Below are 21,901 nucleotides of genomic sequence, written 5' to 3' on the forward strand. Positions count from 1 at the left end.
GCAAGGATAATGCGACTTTCATTTGAAGAAGAACTCATGGTCGTACGTAGAGGAAGGTTGTTGTGAAGGTGAAGAGTGTAGAATTAAGGAAAAGTGGGCGGCTCGCTATGATGGGCGACTCGCTATGCATATACGTTAAATATAATAACCTATTATATAACTTAGAGCCAACTCTTCAAACCTATCAACAGTCTCAAAACTATAAAATGTATTCCGTTGGAGACGCGTGGTTGGCGTTGCCTTTGACGATGGCCACGACTTCGCGCATGTGGATAATGCTGTGAACAAGCCCACCGAATCGCCTCTTCCGCCCCTTTCGATCCTTGCAAAAGCTCGGCATGATCTTCTATCCGGGGAGACGCTGGCAGATGACGACGTAAACGCCCACGTATGCATGGCGTGTCACGGAACTGCTAACAAGTTACGCCGCGCTTGAAAGTCTCTGGGTTTCGACTTTCGAGCCAGGCCGCTGCCGGTGACGCGCATATGAACAGCGTCAAAAGGCCAATGGCCTGCTGATCGTCTTACATGAAAACCTGCACTGGCACTGAACATGGCGTTCTGGGACCGGGATGCTTCCATGTTTCCTACCTCGACTCCCTTGTTGACGGGGGACTTCATTTTCACGAGCTCTGCAACCAGAATGACCGGTTGTTCGCAGTGGGTTAATGGACAGGACCACGTGGGTGTCAAACATGTTGGCAGACTCAACCACAACTTCTTCCGCCCTTGCCACCCAGCCTCCTCCGAAATACGCGACGACTCTAGCGTTGGAAATCTTGTCGGGAATGTTCTTTGATCTCATAAAGTAGAGAATATGGTAAGGAAGGCGAAGTCGAAAAGTGAGTCGGAGAAGTTGATCCGGGCCCAGGGACCCACGTCCAACATCGAACTAACAGTGCACGCCACAAGGGGTAGTTGTTCGGTGGAGTTTGACGTATCCGCAAGCTCGATGGGATGCTCGGAGAAAACCCACTACGGCATAGAGGCAAGCTTTTACCACGTTAAAGCTGACAAGAGGCATGGGGCGTGCGTGCTCCTAATAGCTCCTTACTAAGAGTACCTTCCCTGTGCGTGGATGTGTGTGGCGATGGCGAGACAGCTACGCTCCGCCATACATAATCTAACGCAGTGGTGACTATACCTGTACCACAAAATTGAGAGGAACGGTCTTTCTGTATAACAAAAATTCGTGACATAATGTTTCGTTGTCAGACAGGTAGTCACTTCGGTAAATGATGAATCAGCGATTGAACATTTGTGAGTAGTTTCCTGGGTTGGAGACACTAAGCTCAACAATGCAACCAAGCCAGGTGACGCGAAGGTCCTGCTCGAGGGCTGCTGCGCGAGCTGCGGAAAGATAAAGCGAGAGAAGGGGAAAAATTGCAATTTTGAAAAGTTGCGGGGAGTCTTGGGTTTAACTTGTTGGGTTTTGACCTTAGGTTCTCCAGGTATCGGGAGGACTCCCGAGTCTTGGCGGCCGGCGGTCCCACCAACACTGTAGCTTTGATATTTGATACCGGGTTGTCGGAGCCCTAAACTGAGGAACATGGCAGAAACATGGCTTGTTTTTGTTCTTACCGCCGGAACTTGGTTCATTCCGAACGCCGCTGAGCTCATTTGATGCGGGCGTTTGACCGAGGTCTTTTGGTTTATAACTGACCGGTTCGCACCCTCTACATCCCAAGTCGTTACAAATTCAACTTACACGTCTCCAAGTCGCACATTTTCAAGGCTTCATTCCTCACAATGAAGGACGTTAGTGCTCTGATTGGGCTCTCAAGCCGTCATGGATTACTTATTCTCGCAGGATTGCCTCTGGCTGCTGCTCTTCTGGTACTGCGATTCAGCGTCCACTTATCCACCAGAGGAGACCTCTCAATTCAAGGCTAACAAAATCATTAGGTACTTGTGTACACATTTATCTACATCACTTACAACATCTGGTTTCATCCGCTACGAGAATATTCCGGTCCGATTTGGTGGGCTGCGACTCCTGTGCCCCTGACGCGAACTTTCATGACGGGAAGGTCGCATGAGACCTTGCTAAAGCTTCATAAGCGGTACGGCGACGTCGTCCGCATTGCCCCCAACGAGCTGTCGTATCTGCATCCCGCGGCATGGAACGATATTATGGGCCACCGTAAGGACGGACAGGAGGAGAACATCCATTCGCCCGAGTTTTACAATGTTGCGGGGAGTGATAACATCCTCTCTGCCGACCGGGAGCGCCACGCAAGGATGAGGAGATTGCTATCGCATGGTTTTTCTGCAGCCAGACTACGCGAACAGGAGCCCATAATCAACTCCTACGTTGACCTTCTCCTCCTTCGTCTGCGCCAACTTTGCTCCCCCAACGGTAGAACCAAAATCGAGCTAACGTCGTGGTACAACTTCACCACATTCGACATTATAGGTGACCTCACATTTGGTGAGTCCTTCCACTGCCTCGATGGGTCCAACTATCACCCTATGGTGAAGGCCATCTTCGACAGCCTCAAATATGACGCCTTTCTTGGTACTCTGGGGCGTTTCCCGCGTCCTATCGCCAAGATCGCGCTGATGTTGCTTCCTTCTGAAGTAATTAAAGCCAAGATATCCAACGCTGCACAGGCTCGACGCAATGTCGATAAGAGGCTGGCACTGGAAAAGTCCAGGCCGGACTTCGCCGACGCGATGACAAGAAAGGCCGGCTCTTTTGTAAGAGGACAAGACATATGCTCAACCCCCTTCCCGGTGCCAGACTAACGAATAATGCCATTCCAGATCATGACACGAGACGAACTGTATGAGAACTCAGAAATCTTGATGAACGCGGGATCAGAGACCACTGCAACCGCCCTGTCTGCAGCGACATACTTCCTCGCCACCAACCCAGACGCATTGCAGCGACTCACGAGCGAGATCCGCGGGGCATTCGCAACTGAATCGGAGATCAATATGCTCTCCACTGAGAAGCTGGTGTACCTAAAGGCCGTCATTGAGGAGACACTCAGGGCGTATCCTCCTCTGCCCACTGTACTCCCGCGCATGATCCCCCCCAAGGGTCAGGAAATGATGGGTCGATGGGTGCCCGGCAACGTGAGTGAACGGCCCCCTTTTTGTGTTGTCCTTCTCTCCCTACGGCCTGAGAGGTAATCACAATAAACCGACTTAAGCTAATGAACTCTTATTCGTTCGCAGACAACTGTGGGCGTCTGGCAATGGCCCATGTTTCACGACGAGCGCAATTTCTCTAAGCCCTTCAAGTTCCACCCCGAGCGGTGGCTTGGAGATGAGAGATTCGCAGGCGACCAAAAGGAAGCGTTGCGACCGTTCAGTCACGGCCCGCGGAACTGCCTCGGAATGAAGTGAGTTTTCCCATGCCCGCAGACCACCTAGTTTTCAACAATCATTGAGCGACCTCATCCAACTATCTTACCTGGGATGATTACTGGATTACAGAAGCAGCTTGCTGATGTCACTCACAGTCTGGCCTACTCCGAGCTCCGTCTCATCTTGTCCAGGATGCTCTGGACATTCGACTTGGAGATTTCTGCCGAGAGCCAGGGTTGGTTATCTCACAATGCGTTTCTCATGTGGGACAAGCCGCCGCTGCACGTCTACCTCACTCCTCGAACGTCCTCAGTTTAGAGGAGCGAACTTTGGGAGCCTCTGAGCAGGAATTTGTGTTCCAGTACGTCTATCAGTTTGAGCCTCTGGTCGCCTTGCTGAATGTATCTCCCGACCGAAGCGATGGGTATGAGATTCGTAAACGCGACTTTCCAAATCCAAGACTTGGCACGGTGAAGGTGTAAGAGTTACAGAGGTGCCTAGATTCGCCACGCTTAAAATTCCACATGATCTTCTCCTCAATCCGCCATGGAATTGCGTTGAAATACGTACACTGTTTGCCGGAATTTCTCAAAGGGATGGCTGCGTATTTCGTTAAGCTACCTGTATCTATTTGTCTTGCAGTCCAACCTTGACTGCCTTGCGCTGATGCTTGCCGCGCTCGGGTAGCAACAAGTAGCAGTTGGCCCGGTGCTGATCCCTGTGATAAGGCTCCCTCACTATGGTTTGAGGCGTAGATGAAGCGATATCTTGTTCCAGCGATGTGGACGATTGGCGTTTTAGAGCCCCTGTATAACGAGTCCGTGTGGAGACCGATGTGCAGAAGACTGCTATTTGTCAAGCACAGTGTCCCCTTACCAAGCAAGAACGGCTCTCACTGGCCTTAATTAAATGCTGTTTTGCTGTGTTGAACAAGTTTTCAAACTTTCTTCAGAATTCTCTCAGCTTACCTTCACTGCGAAATACCTCGTTGGGCCTCAGGCTGATCGCCTTGGCCTCTGAAGACCTGATTTGTTCAACGCGTCCTACACGACACAGTGCCCACTCGCGGATGTCCCTGATGAAACGTGTTGCGGCGCCCCTCTTGACACCGTTGTCCATTGATAACTCAGCGTCTTGGTGCTCGTCCACTTGTTCGAGATCAAGACAATGTTCGACCATAACCTCGCACGCCTTCTGATGCGCTGCCTTGAACGGATTGTCCAGCACTTGTGAGCGCAACTGAATAATTGCCAACTACCAGGAAAGTACAGTTTCACCATTTGGAAAGAAGGGAGAGCCCCGGAAAGACCTCATCGACCCCGAGTTGGGCGCCAAGTACTGGGAATGGTGCGAAGCCCAGGTCAAGCCCTTTTCTTGAGCTGTCTCGGTACCGCTGTTAAAACCCTGAGGGCCGCGGAGAATAGTGGTAGCAGCCCCTACCTCGCTAGCCAATGCAGGATGAAGTCTTGTCAGTCTTATCATGCACAATATGTACAACAGTGGCCCAGTTGAACTTAGTGCATTCTCCCAGTCGTCAATGGGCAATGAGCATTTTACGAGATGAGTGAAGGTGCAAGTGAGCCAGCCGATCGGCTTCGTCCGGGTAGACAAACTATGCTGTTCTGGTTGACGACGCCGGATGACCCAGGCAGACGATCTGCTAACGGCAGGGTCGGGAGGCGCTAACTACAATTGTATTTCGGTTATCTTTTGGAGACTAGTTTAAAAAAAAAAAAATTAGCGGTAGTCTTTGGGGTTGCAGAGGGTTGCTTTTGTCTCGCTGATGGCCTTCTCCGACGCAATGAAAAGCATGTCTGTAACCCACTGTTTGCCGATTGATACAGGCCAAGAATGACACTTCTTTTCTTGTATTTAATGTTTCAAATCGCCTGACGGCGTCTGAGAAATAGAAGCTTTGGCCGGGAACTAGTTGTTGGGAAATGCTGCTTACCTTATCAGCGACCCATGCCCGCTACCGCTGTTTACCACCGAATTATTGACTTGGCGACACGTGATGAGACGCTTCCAGATTCATCCTCATCTCAGGGGCCGCAATTCTAGAATACGAGTGTCCGATCCCAACAAAACCTCACGAAGATCATAACAGAAACATCTCATCTTCGAAGTCTGACATCTTGAAGGTATTTTCACTACCTACACAGCCTCGCAGCTCGGCAACAAAAAGAAGCCCCCACAGCAATCACGGAGGAGCACCAGCGAGAGTCATGGCGGCCCCAATGGCGGCCGTGAGGCGCAAACCCCTGCCGGGCCAACAGCTTCCCGGCCCGCCGCCGATGCCGCCACCTCCCGATTTCGACCCCTTTCCGCAACGTCGACCGGTCCTTCGCGGAGCGCGGTCGACGCCGAACTTGAGGGATTCGGCGGTCCCGTCGATCTACGATCCGCCACCAGCCTACGAGGAGTTTCCGAGTGTGGGCGCGAGTGGCAGGCTCAACATCTTTCCCCCTAGCCTAGGGAGACTTCCATCACCAGCTCCGCCGAGCCCGGGACCGTTGTTTCCCGGACCGCCATCATGTGCAGAGTCTTTCAACGAGCCGAGGTACCGACCTTACCGACCTCCAGCAAGTCCGGTATCTCCGGTCTCTCCCATGTCAACGGGCCCGCCTCCGCCTTCAAAATCAGAAGCATCTTCATCCGCATCTGATTACCAACCTTCACAGCCAAGCGGCTTTCATCCTCCCGTCAAGTCAGGAACGTTCGCAGTCCATTCCAATTGCATGCCTCCACCACCACCACCTTTCCCACCTCCGTCGAATGCGGCGACATTCCCCGTAGCTGCACACGAGCGCCCTCCAGCTTCTCCAGTCTTCCCGGGCCCACTCTCGGCGGAGACATTCCCCTTAGCAGGGCCTCGGCCACCAGTCTCGCCAAGCTATGCCCCCTCTGAAGCACCTTCCGCAGATTCACAGGCCCAAGAAAAGACGTTCTGGCAAACAGCGCTCGATGAGACAAAGTACTTCGCTGGCGGACTAATCAGTCACCCATTTGAGTATACCAAACATTACGCCATTCTCCGCCATTCTACTGTCTTGGTCTGGTATCGCGGTCCTTCAACCTCAGTCACTGTCACTATCTTCTCAGATGCGCCACTACCTCCTACGCGCACAGTATGGCTTCAGCGAAAGGGCTTCTCAGGGAACATGGGCATGAACCTCAAGTCCCTAGTCGGGGCAAACGACTCTTGGCTAGATGTCACCCCGTCATCACAAGCTTCACCAACGGATATGGCAGAAGGCGACGAGAGGGGTTGCCAACGCGACATCAAGAAGTTCCTCAAGAAAGCCTCGAAGAACCTCAGCAAGCACATGCCTCGAGAGACCCACGTCATACGTATTCCCGCAGCAGCTGATGATGGATACTTCCGTCTTGTTCTCTGCACTGGTGGTGGCGATAGTGGGAGTGGTAAGAGGAAGGTCCTTTGCCCCAGCCCTGTTTTCCGCATTGCTAGCACGTCAACGGACGCGAGTGTGGTACGCGGGGCAAGCTTTGCCAGTATGCCGCTCGAACTCGGTATCAAAGCCGGCTCCATTGTTGCCAACACCGTTGTAAATAGGTACGTGGGACCTGCTGCTGCTGTGGTGCAGTCACGTACGAAAAAGCTCCAGACGGCCAAGTTCGTTACGAAACACGCTACGCATATTGCATATGGCAAGTCTGCCATCGATAAATCGGGTGTCAAGACGACTGTCACGGAGTACGAGGCACAGTATGCCACCACGAGAGGCGGTGGATACGCTCCATGGCAGGGTGATGATGCCGGCTTCGATGAAGCACCTCCAGAGGTGATTGGTCCCGACTCTGGACCTATGGACCCGTTCCCTATCAAATTTGATGGAAGAATCGTTCGAGGTACTGGCAGAGGCGGCATGGAGCTTGGTATCCCGACGGCAAATCTCAGTGGCATACCCGAGGATGTCAAGATGCGCATGCGAGGAGTCTACTTCGGTTGGGCCCGGGTTGTCCCAAGAAGCGGACTGGAGCACATTTCCACCGATTGGCACGAGAGCATCATCACTGTCGGGCCAGCTCCATACGCTACTCCACGCGTCGCGGCTGAGAATGTCGCGACGGTGCACATCATTCACGAGTTTGGAGGCGCTCTCTTCCTGGAGACGAAGCTGAAAGTCATAGTCATGGGCCAGTTGCGGGTATCTACGCCCCCAGTCGGTTCGGATGCAGCTTTACAAGCGTACGGCACGGATGTGTTGCTCACCGTTGCGAGCTTGAGTCGTGATAACTGGGGTCCCATCGAGACGAGGGAGAGGATGCGCACAATGAGGAGCGAGATGAGTCTAGCTGATCGGTATGTTGAGGCGAGGGAGAAGGTGCAGAAACAGGTCGACCGGATACCTGTTCATCTGGCCGGTGTCAGGACGGAGGGCGCCGCATTGAGAGACAAGGCCTATGGAAATGGAGGAATATGGATTCCGAGATAGAAAGCATGTCATTCCTGACAGGCATTCACTATTGCGAGCGCGCATCTAACGATTCGAGTTCTCGGGGCACAAGGGTCTCCGGGGCAGCTCATGTTCATACCAATTAGACGTTGTAATTACTTCATGCATTTCAAATCTTGCATACAGACCCTTCTTGACGCTCGGAGCTTGATTCCTGGGTATGAGGGAGTTGAAATACTAGAGATTCTAAGCTTACCCGTCTTATGTCACGTGCAAGTTTGTAACTAAATCTTCGAAGCGGCTTTCAAATTCCGCTTTGATTTCCAACTGCCAAGCGATCTAGTCCGATCTCGTCCGCCGAAGCATAAGGCAGTAGGCTCCTTGCTGCCTTTCCAACCAACTAAGTGCGCTTTGACATGCGATGTTAGTAGTAAGGCATTCGACACTAATTTCTAAGCATCTCACCTCAAGCCCAGCAGAATCTTGGCAATGAGATCATCGGGAACACCAGCCGTTCCTTCGAGATGCAAGAACGTTAATCATTATTAATAGTCGGTTTGTTCTTAGTCGTATATAATGCAGAACTTTTGCTCGTCTTCGGTTGCTGGCAGCACAATCGCAACACTACATCCTAAGCTGCACTCATCATGTCGTCTCACATCACGGTTCTGCCCGCTTCGACTCAAGCAGGCAAGGAAACTATTCGGTTCCTCCTACAATCCGAACAGAAACCTTTTGTACGCGGGCTCTATCGAAACATCGACAAAGCACCCGCCGAGTTTACCAATTTCTCCAACTTTCAGGCAGTTCAGGGAGACATCGCCACCGGAAAAGGTCTCGACTTCACCGACTCAGATGCTGTGCTTTACATTCCGCCACCAACTTGGGATGGAACAGACCAAGCAGAATTCGCTCACAAGACGTCCACCTTTGTTGCAAACGCACTGAAGAGGTCCCCAAGTGTCAGGAGGCTGGTCATCCAATCGGCGTTAGGTGCCCAGCATGAACCGGAGAAAATTGTTAGTCTTGACTGGAGCAAAATCCATGATGCGGTAGTCGCTGAACATATATAAAGGGCACACTCAAGCTCAACAACATCGCGGACAATATTCTTGAAGACGCAGCACCGGAAGTGATCATAGTACGACCGGGCTACTACTTTCATGTTTGGCAAGAGGCCTTGATGCCGATGCAGGAAGACCCACCGAGGTTCGAGTCGCCATTCTCACCTGCAATTTGGAAAATTCCCATGGTATAAGCTCACAACGTCCAGCGCACGAGAGTACTCACTGACATTCTCGCAGCTTAGCACCAAGGACATTGGCCAATATTGCGCCGAGACACTCCTTGCCGACGCCATCGACCCAAGCAAGCGAGACATAAGACTTTTTGGACCCCAGCATTACAGCCCACTCGATGTAAAAGAAGCCCTCGAGGTCGTTACCGGAAGAAAAGGCGAAATGATTCTGGTCCCCGAGGCTGGACTCGCGGAGTACTGGGGTAAACAGATTCCAGAGGTCTATCTGCCGGAGTTTGTCAAGTTCATCAAAGCACAGTTGCCTGGTGGAGTAATGGCTCAAGACTATGAAGCTGACAAGGACACGGTCAGATGTCATACCAGCTTGCAGGAAGAGTTGCGGGAGATGCTTGCACAGCATGAATGAGCGCTGTCGCTGTCTCGCCAGACCTTCGCAATTCAGCTTGCCCAAAGTGTTGCGACGAACGTCGGCCATTTGCAAGATGTCCGATGCCGTCCGTATTCATCCGAATTACGAAGCGGTCAAAAGAACAGCGAATTACTGTCAAACTGATTGTGGGAGGCCTAGCGGCCGGAGGGATGAGCTGGTCAACCTACGCCGACAGTGAGCTTCGAAGTCGACGATGAGAAAGCAGTTTGATCTACCCTAAGTATTTTTAGTTATCCAACGAGCTGAGGGATCTCAAAATGACATTGTGATGCGTTGACTATCCTATCCGTAAACTTTGCTTGCTACGTTGCCCTACAGACTTTGTAAACAAGTAGGAATTGGAGCGGTTCCCCTCCCACCGGCTATGGGCTGCAGCTTCCGGACCCCGAAATAGTTCGCCTCGTCCCATTTTGACGTGACCCAAGAAATAGGCGATCCTTGTCTTCCGCCTGGGATCTCCATTTTGGTTGGTCAACAAAACCATCATATTGACATTGATTGGCTGGTCTTCACGCTTGGGACGGATGCAGCTGGAACTAAAGCGAGCGGCTGCAGGTGATCACGCGAAGATCAAAGTAACTTCCCGTCCACGAGTTACATCCCGCGGATTTTAAATCGCGCGACTGATCAACCACCTGCGTTTTGTAGATTTGACCTCATTTGAAAACGTCTCCTAGGATATTATCTGGGGTATCGGCTTACGGCTTTACTTGCGAGTCCGGCGCCGAAAGTGCCAGCGAAATCAGTCAGAGCATGGGCTAAAGATTCTCCCACTTCTTTACGTATATGTTGCAAGGGAACTCACATCATAGAAGATACTCCTCACTTTCTGAGTTTATCGCCTCAACCTCAGCACCGGGTGTTCAGAATGCACGCAATCGAAACTGGCATGCTCCCTTGGGCGTGTCTAGCCCTTGCCGCATTCGCAATAATTCGAGTGAGTTCGGAAACCACAAAATCTCGATAAGAAAGAGGGCTTTGACTAGAATGATGATCTGACTATACGTCCAGTCACTCTTCTTGGGCCTACGTAACCCCTTAAACCATATTCCTGGACCATGGTACACTCGACTCACACACTATGTCTTGAAATTCAAGACTATGAGCGGCTGCCGGATCCACTACGTGCATGCTCTGCATTCCCGCTACGGACCCATCGTCAGGATATCGCCGTTTCAAGTTGCCGTTGCAGACCCCGAAGGATTTACCGCCATCCACCGCATTGGGTCGGGTTTCGTTAAGACCCAATGGTACGAGGACTTCTCCGGCGGATCCGGTATTGGTATTGGGGTCTTCGCCATGACAGACACGAAGAGACATGCAGCGCGACGCAAGTTGTTCGCTCGCGCTTTCTCCACTGCCAACATCCGACAAAATTGCGAATCAGTTGTGAGAGAGAAGGTGGTCAAAGCTGTCGACAGAATCAAGGCTGAGGCATTGAATGGTTCTGCAGACGTGCTCCACTGGTGGCTGCTCATGGCCTCGGATGTCATCGGTCAGCTGGCGTTTGGAGAGTCATTTGAGCTTCTCGAGAGTGGCAAGGTCAGTGACACGCAGCTTTGCTCTTACTGGCAACTACAACAGCCTTCATCTCAATGAGACTTTTGAGTTCGCTAGCTAATGAATAACAGAAAAACGACTACATCGAAACGCTCCACATGGCCGCGATTAGCGCAACAGTCAGCTATGAGCTGCCCTGGCTTCACAAAATATCTGGATATATCCCCATTCAAGTATTGCAGAGGGTTCTCAACTCTGGCAATAAAGTCAGTGAATATGGAGGCCGGGCTGTCTCCAACTTGATGAGACACAGAGACAACAAGGCAAACATCTTCGCAAATATGCTGGCTGAGTGCGACGCCAACGAGAAAGTAGATCTTACGCCGCAAGACATCAGGATCGAGGCCAACAACTTTATATTCGCAGGTGCCGACACTACATCATCGACACTAACCTACCTCGTCTGGGCTGTGCTCAAGAGACCTGATCTCCAAGCTCGACTGGAAGAGGAGGTAGCGGCGGTTGAGGAGTCGTTGCTGCTGGAAGATGCTTTTCTGGAGAAGTTGCCCCTCCTGAACGCGGTTGTCGAGGAGACTTTGCGGCTCTACACTGCTTTACCAAGCAATCTGTCGCGCGTAGTCCCTTCAAAAGGCACAACTCTGGGAGGCTATTTCATCCCGGCCGGTTTGCAGGTTGAGACACAAGCATTTACCCTTCATCGAAACGCCGAGATCTGGCCCGAGCCACTCAAGTAAGTCGCGCATAGCCTATGTAGGACTACGAATGCTAACCAAAAAAGATTTGATGAGACAAGATGGCTTAATCCAAGTGGGCTAAGTCCCTTGCAAAAGAGCACATTCTGCCCCTTTGGCGCGGGGACGCGCGTGTGCGTTGGACTCCACTTGGCTCGCATGGAGCTCAGGATGGGTGCCGCATTGTTGTTCAGAAAGTGCCCTGGCTTGAAGCTTTCGGCATCAATGAAGGATTCCATGATGGATATGGAGAACTTCTTCATTATTGCGCCCGTTGGCCACCAGTGTGATGTCACGCTTGACGCTTGAGAAAATGCGGTGATTTCGCAAACATAGCATCTAATGAGTTCAAACAATAGAAACCATTCCTCTCCAGGCATACGATACGCTCAGGAAACACCATTGCACGACTTGCTGTATTACTAGGCTGTCAAGATTGTATCGAGAATAGTGACACACTTCTCTATGCACTACTTTTACCTCCGATACCTAGTGCTATTCTTTTGAAGGTCCTCAACAACAAGACTTTGCAGTCCTGACCCTGTGATATTGTCAAGGGGAGCAACAAAGGCCATTTGGCTCCAGCTGAATTGCGTGTTGCGACCGCCGTAGACGAATACCTCAAATCGTCCGGCAAACACCCCGTTAATCCATGCTACGCTGCCATGCAAGACATCGGTCTCAATCCTTATCTCTGCTGGTGGTGCCGATACCGTCACCGGATGATGTGTCGAGGTGCTCACATTCACCCAAATGCGTCCCGGATGTCCAGGATCAAGTTCAAGCGCGTCCTTCTCGTTCACAGATCGCAGGGGGTATAGGTAGCCATCCGCATTGAAAACAAGGCTTCCATCTTTTCCAAGGGATAGTGTGTTGTCTGGGCCTGTGAGAGTGAAAGGACCCGTCGCATTGAGTATTAGGGTATAGTTCATTCCCTTGCTTCCATGTCCAAGATGCACCTCTTCAACGCCTTGTCCGGAGCGGCTCCACGAGACGAGAGATCTCATAGATCCGGTGGAGGGCAAAATTCGATCCAGATTCTGCCCAGGTGCAATGGGCGAGAAGACATCGATGCTGGATGAAACTTCGCCGTCCACAAGCTTCGGACCGCGGCTGCCACTCCAAACACGGGCACCAACAACTGCAATTCCTCGACGCATTGCATAGTATGCTTCAAGCTGAGTAGATGCGTCTGGCCCGTTGTCATTCCATGCTGCCAAAATGGCGCCTTTGTTATCTGGAGATGCGTCCGGCACTTGCTCAGTCTTGTTGAACGGGTTGTAGTCGGCCGGTGTCCATTGCCAACCCGACTCGTCGGCGAAGTTGAGCACACGGCTCTCGTTGAAGAATTGTGGATATCTAGCCGGAAGAATGGGCATGTGATCGTTCTTGATGGACATGTATGCCCACCAATCTTCTGAGTTGATGATTTCGTATCCAGTGTTCGCAAGGAGCACTGGGTCCGACTGCCCGTATTGCCAATGTTGGATGATAACATCTTTCGAGATGGTGAGATTCTCAGAGGGCTCTTCTGTTCCCCAGATACGGATTTTCTTGCCGGTTGTGGAGTTGATGAACTCTGACATCTCGTTTACAAAGCCGATGTAGTCGTCAGCGAGAGTAGCGTCGTACTCGTCTGCGCCCACATGCACTTCCTTAGTCTCGAACCAGGGGAGAAACTCAGACCAAATACGCTTCACTGTTGGGATAGTGTCCGGGTGCGATAGGTTCAGTAGGTCGCGTTTTGCCAGAGACAGCTCTGGCTTCCACTTTGTCAGATACAGGCAGTGGCCAGGTGCCTCAATCTCGGGAATGACAGTGACACCCCTTGCAGCGCAATGGCTTTGCAGATCGGCAAAGTCCTCTCGGCCCAGAGTCTCATTCTCGCGACCATGCAAGATAGGCAGTAGTGACTCATCCTCAGGTCTCAATGAGAAGTGCGAATAGACGTCTTGCCATGATTCGTTCTTTCCGCGATTGAGCGGGTAGTTGTCGGAGAGATGGTAGTGAAACTCGCTCAGCTTGAAGAAAGACGCGTAGCTGCACAACTCTTTCAAGAATCCTGGTGCATACCACTTGCGCCCGGCGTCTAGCATGAAACCGCGTGTCTCGTATGCCGGTGCATCAATTGTCGTTCCCACAGGAAGGCTTCCATTATGGGCAACGAGAAGCTGCAAGAGCGTTCTTGTTCCCCACCACATACCCCGGGCTCCGGTGCCACCGATGACTGCGGCGGTAGGCGAGACAGTAAGCGCATAGCCTTCCGATGTGGGCTTGCCGTTTTGATAGGTTATGGCAGATGCGTTGCCGGTGAACGAGCCGAGAAGAATACCGCTAGCGTTGACATTGGCGATGCGATCCACACGCTGCAAAGTCCAGTTCTCGCCTGTGAGCTTGCTGATGTCCTCTCGGAAGAGTGTGGCAAAGTCGAAGCCCCTGGGTGGTATTAATGTGAGGCCATCCATATCGGTTTTGCATGCAAGCTCGTTTTCAATGAAAATTGTCTTTGGGCTAGTCGCCGGCGACCACACCGCTCCGGGTACCGCCGATCGCGAGGTTCGGAGCGGGGGCGGGAGAAGTTGGAGCCCCCAGGTCAATGCCGGAGCGCATAGCAGCGCCGCGATGATTCCGACAACCATTGGATTTGATGCAGTTCCGTCACAGCTCAACGGAACTCCAATTGGCAACTGTATTCGAAAAAGGTGTGGTCGGTCAGCATTTTGACAGATCAACACTACTTGTATTGCGTCTGATCTCTCTCGTATCTCGGGTTTCCCCTCACGTCATTTAACCTAGATAAGAGAGACCCCGCACAACCAGCTGGGATCTTGATGTAACAATGCATGTTGTGCGATAGTAACGTCACGCAACGATGATCATTCAATCGGCGCAGGGATGCCGACGAGACCGCCAATCTTTTGTGCCAAGGGCCCTTCTGCACTGGGAGTGCGAAGGAGTCGCTTAACCGGAGAAACAGTTGATGATGGCAAACGGTACTGGGTTCCACAACTGCACGTCCCAGGAAACCGAGAGTTGGCTTTGAGGCTTGCAAATGGTCAGAACTCAACGTCGCGATTAATCATTGAATTTGGCATGAGAAGTCACATGTGCGAGTGGCAATTGTAGCAATACGTCAGGAACGATACTGAGCGCAAACAGTGTAGCCATTCATGTTGCAATTAAAGCAGTTGAAGTATTCAAGACAACAAGATTGGGTTTTATTGAGATTACAATTATATGAAAGAATATTTGGCAATGTTAGAAGTGAACCGGAAGATGATGACAGCTTTCAGGGTTATGTATCACGAAGATATGCTGCAGTATTTCTTACAGGTGCGCAGTGTCAGCCCAATTACTCGGAGCAAGACCAGCAAAGCGTGGAGTTGGCACTGGAGCAAGAAGTATCCATGGTGGCCTTCTGAGGGTAGGCGCACAAGATCTGCTGCTGAGCAGTGTTGTTGGAGGCCGTTACAACAACCGGCGAAGATTGAGGTTCAGTGCCATTCTCAACCCAAGCTCGAAGCTGCGAAAACATCTGCTCGGGTTGGCCGCCGTTACCTCCCCAGCAGTGTTCAAGGCCGGGCACGCGGTAGTACTTGTAGAACGAGGTGACGTTCCCGACAAAGTCTGCGACCTTGTTGTAGTAGCGAAGTGTGCCTCCCGGAGAGATGCTTTGATCGGCCTGAAACAGTTAGTATCACCACAATGCAAGGGCAAAAGATGACAGAAAGGCAACTTACAAGTCCGTGGTAGGTCATCAGCTTTCCGCCGGCGTCTCTGAAGTCTCGCAGGTCGGCTTCGTCGGTCTCCATGCTGGAAGCAAAGGTCAACTTGACAGCGCGGTAGATGGTGTCAAAAGTTCCATCAGTGATGTTAGGAAGCGTTGCGCTCGGGTCTTTCATAACGAAGGCTTGCCAGGGGAAGAGGATGTTTGCACGGCCAGCGCTGGTGCACACCTCTCCAGTGCAGCTGGTCGGAGCAATGACTGAGAGATCGCTTCCGATTTCATAGCCATCGTACAAGAACTTTCCATTCGAGAAGCGGGGTCCGGTCCATGAGGCGTTGGCAACGGCGGCGGCGGCTTGGGTGATTGCGAGTGTGGTGTTGGTTGTAGAGCAGAAGAAAGAGTCGCCGACGTGGCTGAAGGGATCGAAGGCGGCCCGGCAAGCTTCAGGGTCGCTGATGAGTCCATCCTTCACACCATCTAAACCGTCACAAGCAGCAATTCCGAGAGTAGTGAGAGCGTTGAGCTCGCAGTTGCGAGGGAACTGTTGCGTGTTCTCCATGTAGAAGCTAGGCCAGATAGAGTTGATGTAGAACTCGGCCCAGTTCAGCGCCGGGGCAGCCGCCATGATGCCGTCGTAGACATCTGGGTACTGCTGCGCGACCTTCATGCCCATGCGGCCACCTTGAGAGCAGCCATTCCAATAGGAATAGAGAGGCTCTTGACCGTAGTAAGATGAAATAAGTTGCTTCACAATGACAGCCTGATGAAACGATTAGTCAGTGCGGCGGAACAGGACGCAGAGCCAGATACTTGACTTACCTCGTCTTTCATGGCGACTTGGCCAAAGTTTTGCAGCGCATTCGTGTCGAGAACTCCGGGGCTCTTCAACAGCCAGTCGGTGGGATTTTGAGCGGTGGGGATCCCAGCATCGGTGGTGACGGTAACATAGCCACTGGCGACCGCGTTGGTCATGGCAGCGTAGCTGAGAATGAAGCGACCCGGCGTCCAGCCGCCACCTCCAACTGCCTGAAGTCGACCGTTGTAGTTCTCTTGGGTTGGCAGCCAAGCTTCCACAATGATATTGTCGTCCTGAGTTGTGTGGCTGTAAGTCACCGTGACGTTACAAAAGGTGGCATTCTGCACGTCAAGAGCCGGCTGTGAATACGTCCAGCCCTTGGGTACATTGAAACTGTAATCGGTGACAAGGTTGGCTTCAACTGAGTGGATTTGAGCTCCGAAAAGGGTGGTGTTGGTAAACGCTGCAGAGGCGCAGCCCGTGGCGTTGACGGCGAGGGCGGACATGACTGTTGTAGTGAAGGGACGCTGCAAGTTGTCGGAATGGCAAGCCATGCATGCTCTGGCTTCGGGGAGAGCTTTAAATACTATTAACAGTAACTGGATCGCCGAGATCTTCATCCTGAGGACAGTGAGTAAAATGAAGCATTGATCGATAAAACTAATGTTTTTGTCATCCGTTGTCTAGACTCTCGATTGTGAGAGGGCATCTTCCACTGACTGAGGGTCGCCGGCGTGGCTCATCCACTCCAAAAAATTCCGTATTCAATACGAGAGCGGATATGGACCCACAATTGAGCCGGCTCCGTGCCGGCACTCCGGAGACCCCGACGTAGCCTATGTCGGCGCTTGCAATCAGGGCGTCATCATTGGTTTCAGGCCCAGAATTCGGAGATTTTATGGCACGCATGGGGTTTTTTTTCTTTCTTTTCGCCTGTAGCACTATATTGGCCTGTCTCCCTCCCATACACGACCTTTCCTGAAGCCGTTGTAGTGGCATTAAAATCTTCAGGTAATATTGGTAATCAGAATGTGGCACTTGGAGAGTTTACCGGTTGAAGATGGGTCTACAATTGTATTTGCACTAAAAGACTCTAAGTTCTCAATATCAATCATCGTATCTGAATTCCTGGCCAACAAGCTTCTCACTCAACGCCCACAGCCTCTTCGCATCAACCTCGCTGGTTGCCCACGAGTATACCTCCTCCAAGTCAGGATCAGCGACGTGGCAGTCAGACAAAAAGGCACCGTTCTGATCCTTGATGGTCTCATCAAAAGAAGCGAAAACATGAGTTGCTGCCCCTTGATCCAAGGTCTTGATCTGCATATCGGCCATGCCAAAGAGCCACTTGTTCCCGTAAATGTGGTCCATCTCCGTCAGGTCTGCCGAAAAGGCGGCTTGGTCTTGTAGTCCATGTGTTGCGAGATTGGTAAAACTCACACCAGGACACATACCGAAGGACAGGAGGCCCTTGCCGCCGAGCTTCCCAGCCAGCGCCAGGGCAGTAAGTGCATTGGCCGTCTTCGACTGGCCGTACGCCAACCACCTCTGGTAGTTCTTGCCCTCGTTGAAGTTGTAGTCGGTCCAGCGAATGTTGCCGACGCGGTGGACGCCACTCGACACGAAAACGACCCGGGGAGCTTTGGCGGCAAGAATCTTCTTGATGATCAAGTTGGTGAAAAGAAAGTGACTGAGATGATTCGTTTGAAATTGACTCTCGAAACCATCTTCTGTCAGCTTGTACGGCACAGCCATAATTCCAGCATTGTTGACAAGCAGATCAATCGCAGGAACATCGGCCCATGACATGACTGTCTCGGCAGCTTTGCGGACGCTGCTGAAGGACATGAGATCCATTGGAAGAAGCTTGACGATGATTTCCGGGTGGGCGGTCTTGAGGGCATCCGCAACAGGCTGCATCTTTGAGACGGACCGACTGGCTAGAATAACAATCCCAGGCTTGCCTGCGACCGCTTGTGTGATGAAGCTCTCGCCAAGACTTCCAGGTGAGGGACCTGTGACGAGAATGGTCTTTCCGGCAATTCGAGGTGCATGGAACTCTACGAGCTCGCTAGCAGTTGTGTTGGAGTTGCAAGTGGGTGCCATGTTGACGCAGTACAATATTGGATAGTTGGTTGGAAAGGAGTTGTGGTGAAGCTTGAATGTGTGATGAACACTGGTAAACTGAGTTTTTTTGGAAGAGGCACGCAACATCTTTTATGTTCTTTCCAGATTTCTCATTCTAAAGTTGTTTTCCCTTGCATGGCTCATTGCTGGTGCCGTTAATGTTGACCGTGACGATGGACCCACCAAATCGGCGTGAAATCCAGCCGTGCTCGGAGACTTAACGTCAATGCAACTATTCCCAGTAGCGGACTTCACGGTCTCCGCTGTGCGCCACTTTCCCGTCCCTTGGACTTAACGTATTTACGAATGGGACACTCCGTGACATGCGTTTGACCTTTCGTGGTAGCTTTTCACATTAGGCGCAATCAAAATTCGCATCTGTGTTGAGTTAAGTCGATACTTCTAGCTTGCTCTTTGTCAACGGCGGTGTAAGTGAAAGTGGGGCGCTGACAACAGGCGCACCTTTCGTGTTTCTGAACCTCACGTCGAAGCTTGGTAAAAATTACATCGAGAGACGTCAGCCAGCTCTTCCAATAAGGCAGCCTTATTGATCCTTCGGCAAGCTATTGCCCAAATTTCACGACACAGAATGCACAAATGCCGATCAGAGGAACAACTGCCTAAGTCTGGGAAGATCTGCCTAACTAGCCAAACTCTGTTACGTACAGCACCACAGGGTCAGTGCTGAAGCCCAACTGAACCCACACACAGGAGAACATTGCCTAAACACTTTTTAGAAGGAAACTCCGCTAGAAACTAGTCAGTACAAAGTCCGCACACCTTTCATGGTAATGCTTGCAACATCATACTCGTGAACGACCTTAGAGATATTACAAACCACGTCAATGAAGCTATCTTACTTTCGGAACAGGCTTACTAGGCGAAGAAACCGTCCGTCCGCCGTTTCAAAAGGCTGTGTTGCGGAATGGACTCAGAGTATAAGTAAAGCCAAGTTGATGCCCAAGATCAGTTGTCGTCCATCTCATACTCGGCCAATCTGCCAGCATCAACTGAACACACCATCTGTCATCCAAACTCATTCAACCATCCTCCATCAATAAGTCAACATGTCTTCCTCCAACTCAATCCGCTTCGACAACCGCGTCGCCATTGTCACCGGCTCTGGTCGCGGTCTAGGCCGCCAACATGCTCTTCTCCTCGGAGCCCTTGGCGCTGCCGTGGTAGTCAACAGCACCACATCCACCACAGCTCAAGCAACCGCCGACGACATCATCAAAGCGGGCGGAAAGGCCACAATTTGTATTGGCTCCGTCTCGGACGAATCAGTTGCCCAGGCCTTGATCAAAACGGCCATCGATACTTTTGGCCGCATCGACATCATCATCAACAACGCTGGAACATTTGATCCCAAGCCGTTCGAGGAAACTACTGCAGCCGACTTGCGGGAGATGCTCTCGGTCCATGTCGAAGGATCCTACAATCTCACTCATGCAGCCTGGCCTCACATGCAGAAGCAGAAGTATGGCCGCATCGTGATGATCACATCTCACACCATCTTTGGAATGACCGGATCTGCGGCGTATGCAGCTGCCAAACTTGCCCTCGTAGGCATGGCCAAGACACTCGCCATTGAGGGAGAACCGCACGGCATCCTGGTCAACTCTGTGGCAACGACGGCATTTACTGATGCGGTCCAGAAGAACACACCCGACGCGGGGATGCAAGCATTCATGAAAGCCAACCTGCCAGCTGAAGATCCGGCGCGGGCTGTTGTTTGGCTCGCACACGAGGAATGCAAAGCCAATGGCGAGGTCATTGGGGCTCAAGGTCGGGTTGCCAGTCGGATCTTTTTGGCTGAGACCAAGGGGTTCCAGGGATCCCGCGAGGGAGAGTGGAGGATCGAGAGCGTTCGAGATAATTGGTCGCAAGTTGTCAATGAGAAGGACTACGTGGTACCTGCCAACACCAACCAACTCGGTGGTTTGCTTTTCCAGAGGTTGTCTGAAGCTGCATCCTAGGCATTTAATGTGGTTTCTGGCCATAGTGCATATACGGAGTGCATTATGTAGGTTAACAGCATTCTTTCAGACTTCTTATTGTCAAATAGAATGATATGGAAGATTTCGTACTTTATTGAGTCCTACAGATATTATGATTGTCGCATTTGTTAATAGTCACCGTTCATTTGGCACTAAACTCCTTTATTTTGCGACTTAGGTTCCAGAGCGCATCAAATTGGATTTCCAATGAGAAGACGGTTTCACAAATTACTCATATGGAATTGGAATGACCAAACCTGTGTAATCTACGCCCCAAAGGCGGCCTATCATGTTATCAATTTTCACAATTATTACCATTATAAATAAGATTGAATCGTCGCCTAACACAGCCACGTGCAACTACGACCGAAAAGCGGCTCATATGATAGTCTTGCTGTGATTGATATCTCCAAAGCTGCGATTGATCCCACACCTACGTTGGCGCCAAAGTCTCAAAACACGGCGTTTTGGAGGATAAGTCTTGCTTTATTTAAGTCCAAAGACACAAAGCTGAGGAGCAATCATATCAAAAACCATACCTTCTTGATTGCTGACAACAAGACAACACCACAGCACCAAGAATTAGCCAGGGCGTGAAACGCTTTCGGGATAATCTTCAATCATATTACCTAGTGACTTGAAATTATTTGGAAGTTGTATTTAGGCGTCTTGATTGGCTGATGGACTCACAATATTAAGAATCACAGTGTCCTTTGAGAATTAAACGCGATGCTCTTTTCGTCATCTTGGTCTGTCTGAAAGTGATGGCGATATTGAGCACATCACCGGCCGAGACTTTCCAAGGTGGTGGGCCTGCATATATACCTCAGAGTAAACCACACACATGCAATTCTGCGGCCCATAATAATGCCACAGCCTTTAAACATCGAATTGCTAGAAGGAGGCCTGATATCTCTATGACGAATTTCGCAGACTTCTGCTCAAGACATCCGCAATTTGGACCGCTCGAGGAACGAAGAACAACCTATAAACTAGATCCCACTTCCCGCACCGATCCACAGTCTGACCACGAACAGCCGCTAAAACAAATCGCAAAGTTTCGAGTTTTCAGGTTAATCTATTGGAATTAAGGCGTTAAGCAGTCTAACAGAAGCTTTTCGTTCTTTATTGCGAATGCCTGTCGTTTCTTTACCTCGCGACTCAGTCGCGTTGTGGGATCCAACAAAATGGCATGTTCGCGAATGGGATGTAGTCAGATCCCAAAAAATCGTCTGTGCAGTTATGTGCTCCCCTAAGCAGTCTGTACTATGTAGACGGAGAGCCCGATCTGCAACGCGCCTAACCTGGAGATGTTATTTAAGAGAGTGTCGACATACCGGGGTTACCGTTGGACAAGGATTATGGACATGGCCAATGCTGCGCACAACGCGTTTAACGAATTTTCAGGTTTGCGCCTTCTCCCAACTTACTCATCATGACTTCGACTTGGTCATGACCATGCGAAGGATTCGCATCGGGGGTTTCCCCATTGGTCGCTCAACAGTTCTCACGATGGGGCTAGAACGATGTTTGCCAATGCGGACGAAACACCCCCAAGTCGCGCGACTCAAGCCAATG

General features: G+C 51.2%; 8 protein-coding genes across 8 annotated transcripts; 5 read left to right on the top strand and 3 right to left on the bottom strand.

The window, feature by feature from the left end:
* Window positions 1-2,019: 2,019 nt before the first annotated feature.
* COL26b_009534 (uncharacterized protein) lies at window positions 2,020-3,633 on the top strand (the record flags this gene model as incomplete). Its single annotated transcript, XM_053182262.1, has 4 exons — window positions 2,020-2,700; window positions 2,767-3,081; window positions 3,184-3,350; window positions 3,471-3,633. The coding sequence occupies 4 exons, from the start codon at window positions 2,020-2,022 to the stop codon at window positions 3,631-3,633; spliced, it is 1,326 nt and encodes a 441-aa protein (XP_053033745.1).
* Window positions 3,634-6,476: 2,843 nt separating this feature from the next.
* COL26b_009535 (uncharacterized protein) lies at window positions 6,477-7,772 on the top strand (the record flags this gene model as incomplete). The annotated part of the gene is made up of 1 exon (XM_053182263.1): window positions 6,477-7,772. The coding sequence occupies one exon, from the start codon at window positions 6,477-6,479 to the stop codon at window positions 7,770-7,772; it is 1,296 nt and encodes a 431-aa protein (XP_053033746.1).
* A 608-nt stretch (window positions 7,773-8,380) lies between these two features.
* On the top strand, window positions 8,381-9,397 carry COL26b_009536 (uncharacterized protein; the record flags this gene model as incomplete). The annotated part of the gene is made up of 2 exons (XM_053182264.1): window positions 8,381-8,752; window positions 9,038-9,397. 2 exons carry the CDS (start codon window positions 8,381-8,383, stop codon window positions 9,395-9,397), a joined length of 732 nt encoding a protein of 243 aa, XP_053033747.1.
* A 1,125-nt stretch (window positions 9,398-10,522) lies between these two features.
* On the top strand, window positions 10,523-11,982 carry COL26b_009537 (uncharacterized protein; the record flags this gene model as incomplete). The annotated part of the gene is made up of 3 exons (XM_053182265.1): window positions 10,523-10,963; window positions 11,053-11,672; window positions 11,844-11,982. 3 exons carry the CDS (start codon window positions 10,523-10,525, stop codon window positions 11,980-11,982), a joined length of 1,200 nt encoding a protein of 399 aa, XP_053033748.1.
* Window positions 11,983-12,472: 490 nt separating this feature from the next.
* Window positions 12,473-14,138, bottom strand: COL26b_009538 (uncharacterized protein; the record flags this gene model as incomplete). Its single annotated transcript, XM_053182266.1, has 2 exons — window positions 12,473-12,556; window positions 12,633-14,138. 2 exons carry the CDS (start codon window positions 14,136-14,138, stop codon window positions 12,473-12,475), a joined length of 1,590 nt encoding a protein of 529 aa, XP_053033749.1.
* An 887-nt stretch (window positions 14,139-15,025) lies between these two features.
* On the bottom strand, window positions 15,026-16,702 carry COL26b_009539 (uncharacterized protein; the record flags this gene model as incomplete). Its single annotated transcript, XM_053182267.1, has 3 exons — window positions 15,026-15,355; window positions 15,414-16,160; window positions 16,220-16,702. 3 exons carry the CDS (start codon window positions 16,700-16,702, stop codon window positions 15,026-15,028), a joined length of 1,560 nt encoding a protein of 519 aa, XP_053033750.1.
* A 601-nt stretch (window positions 16,703-17,303) lies between these two features.
* Window positions 17,304-18,302, bottom strand: COL26b_009540 (uncharacterized protein; the record flags this gene model as incomplete). The annotated part of the gene is made up of 1 exon (XM_053182268.1): window positions 17,304-18,302. The coding sequence occupies one exon, from the start codon at window positions 18,300-18,302 to the stop codon at window positions 17,304-17,306; it is 999 nt and encodes a 332-aa protein (XP_053033751.1).
* A 1,088-nt stretch (window positions 18,303-19,390) lies between these two features.
* Window positions 19,391-20,302, top strand: COL26b_009541 (uncharacterized protein; the record flags this gene model as incomplete). The annotated part of the gene is made up of 1 exon (XM_053182269.1): window positions 19,391-20,302. The coding sequence occupies one exon, from the start codon at window positions 19,391-19,393 to the stop codon at window positions 20,300-20,302; it is 912 nt and encodes a 303-aa protein (XP_053033752.1).
* Between the last annotated feature and the right edge of the window lie 1,599 nt (window positions 20,303-21,901).

The sequence above is a fragment of the Colletotrichum chrysophilum genome, assembly GCF_026319265.1.
Source record: "Colletotrichum chrysophilum strain AFK26 chromosome Unknown scaffold_93, whole genome shotgun sequence".
In the NCBI taxonomy this organism is placed as follows: domain Eukaryota; kingdom Fungi; phylum Ascomycota; class Sordariomycetes; order Glomerellales; family Glomerellaceae; genus Colletotrichum; species Colletotrichum chrysophilum.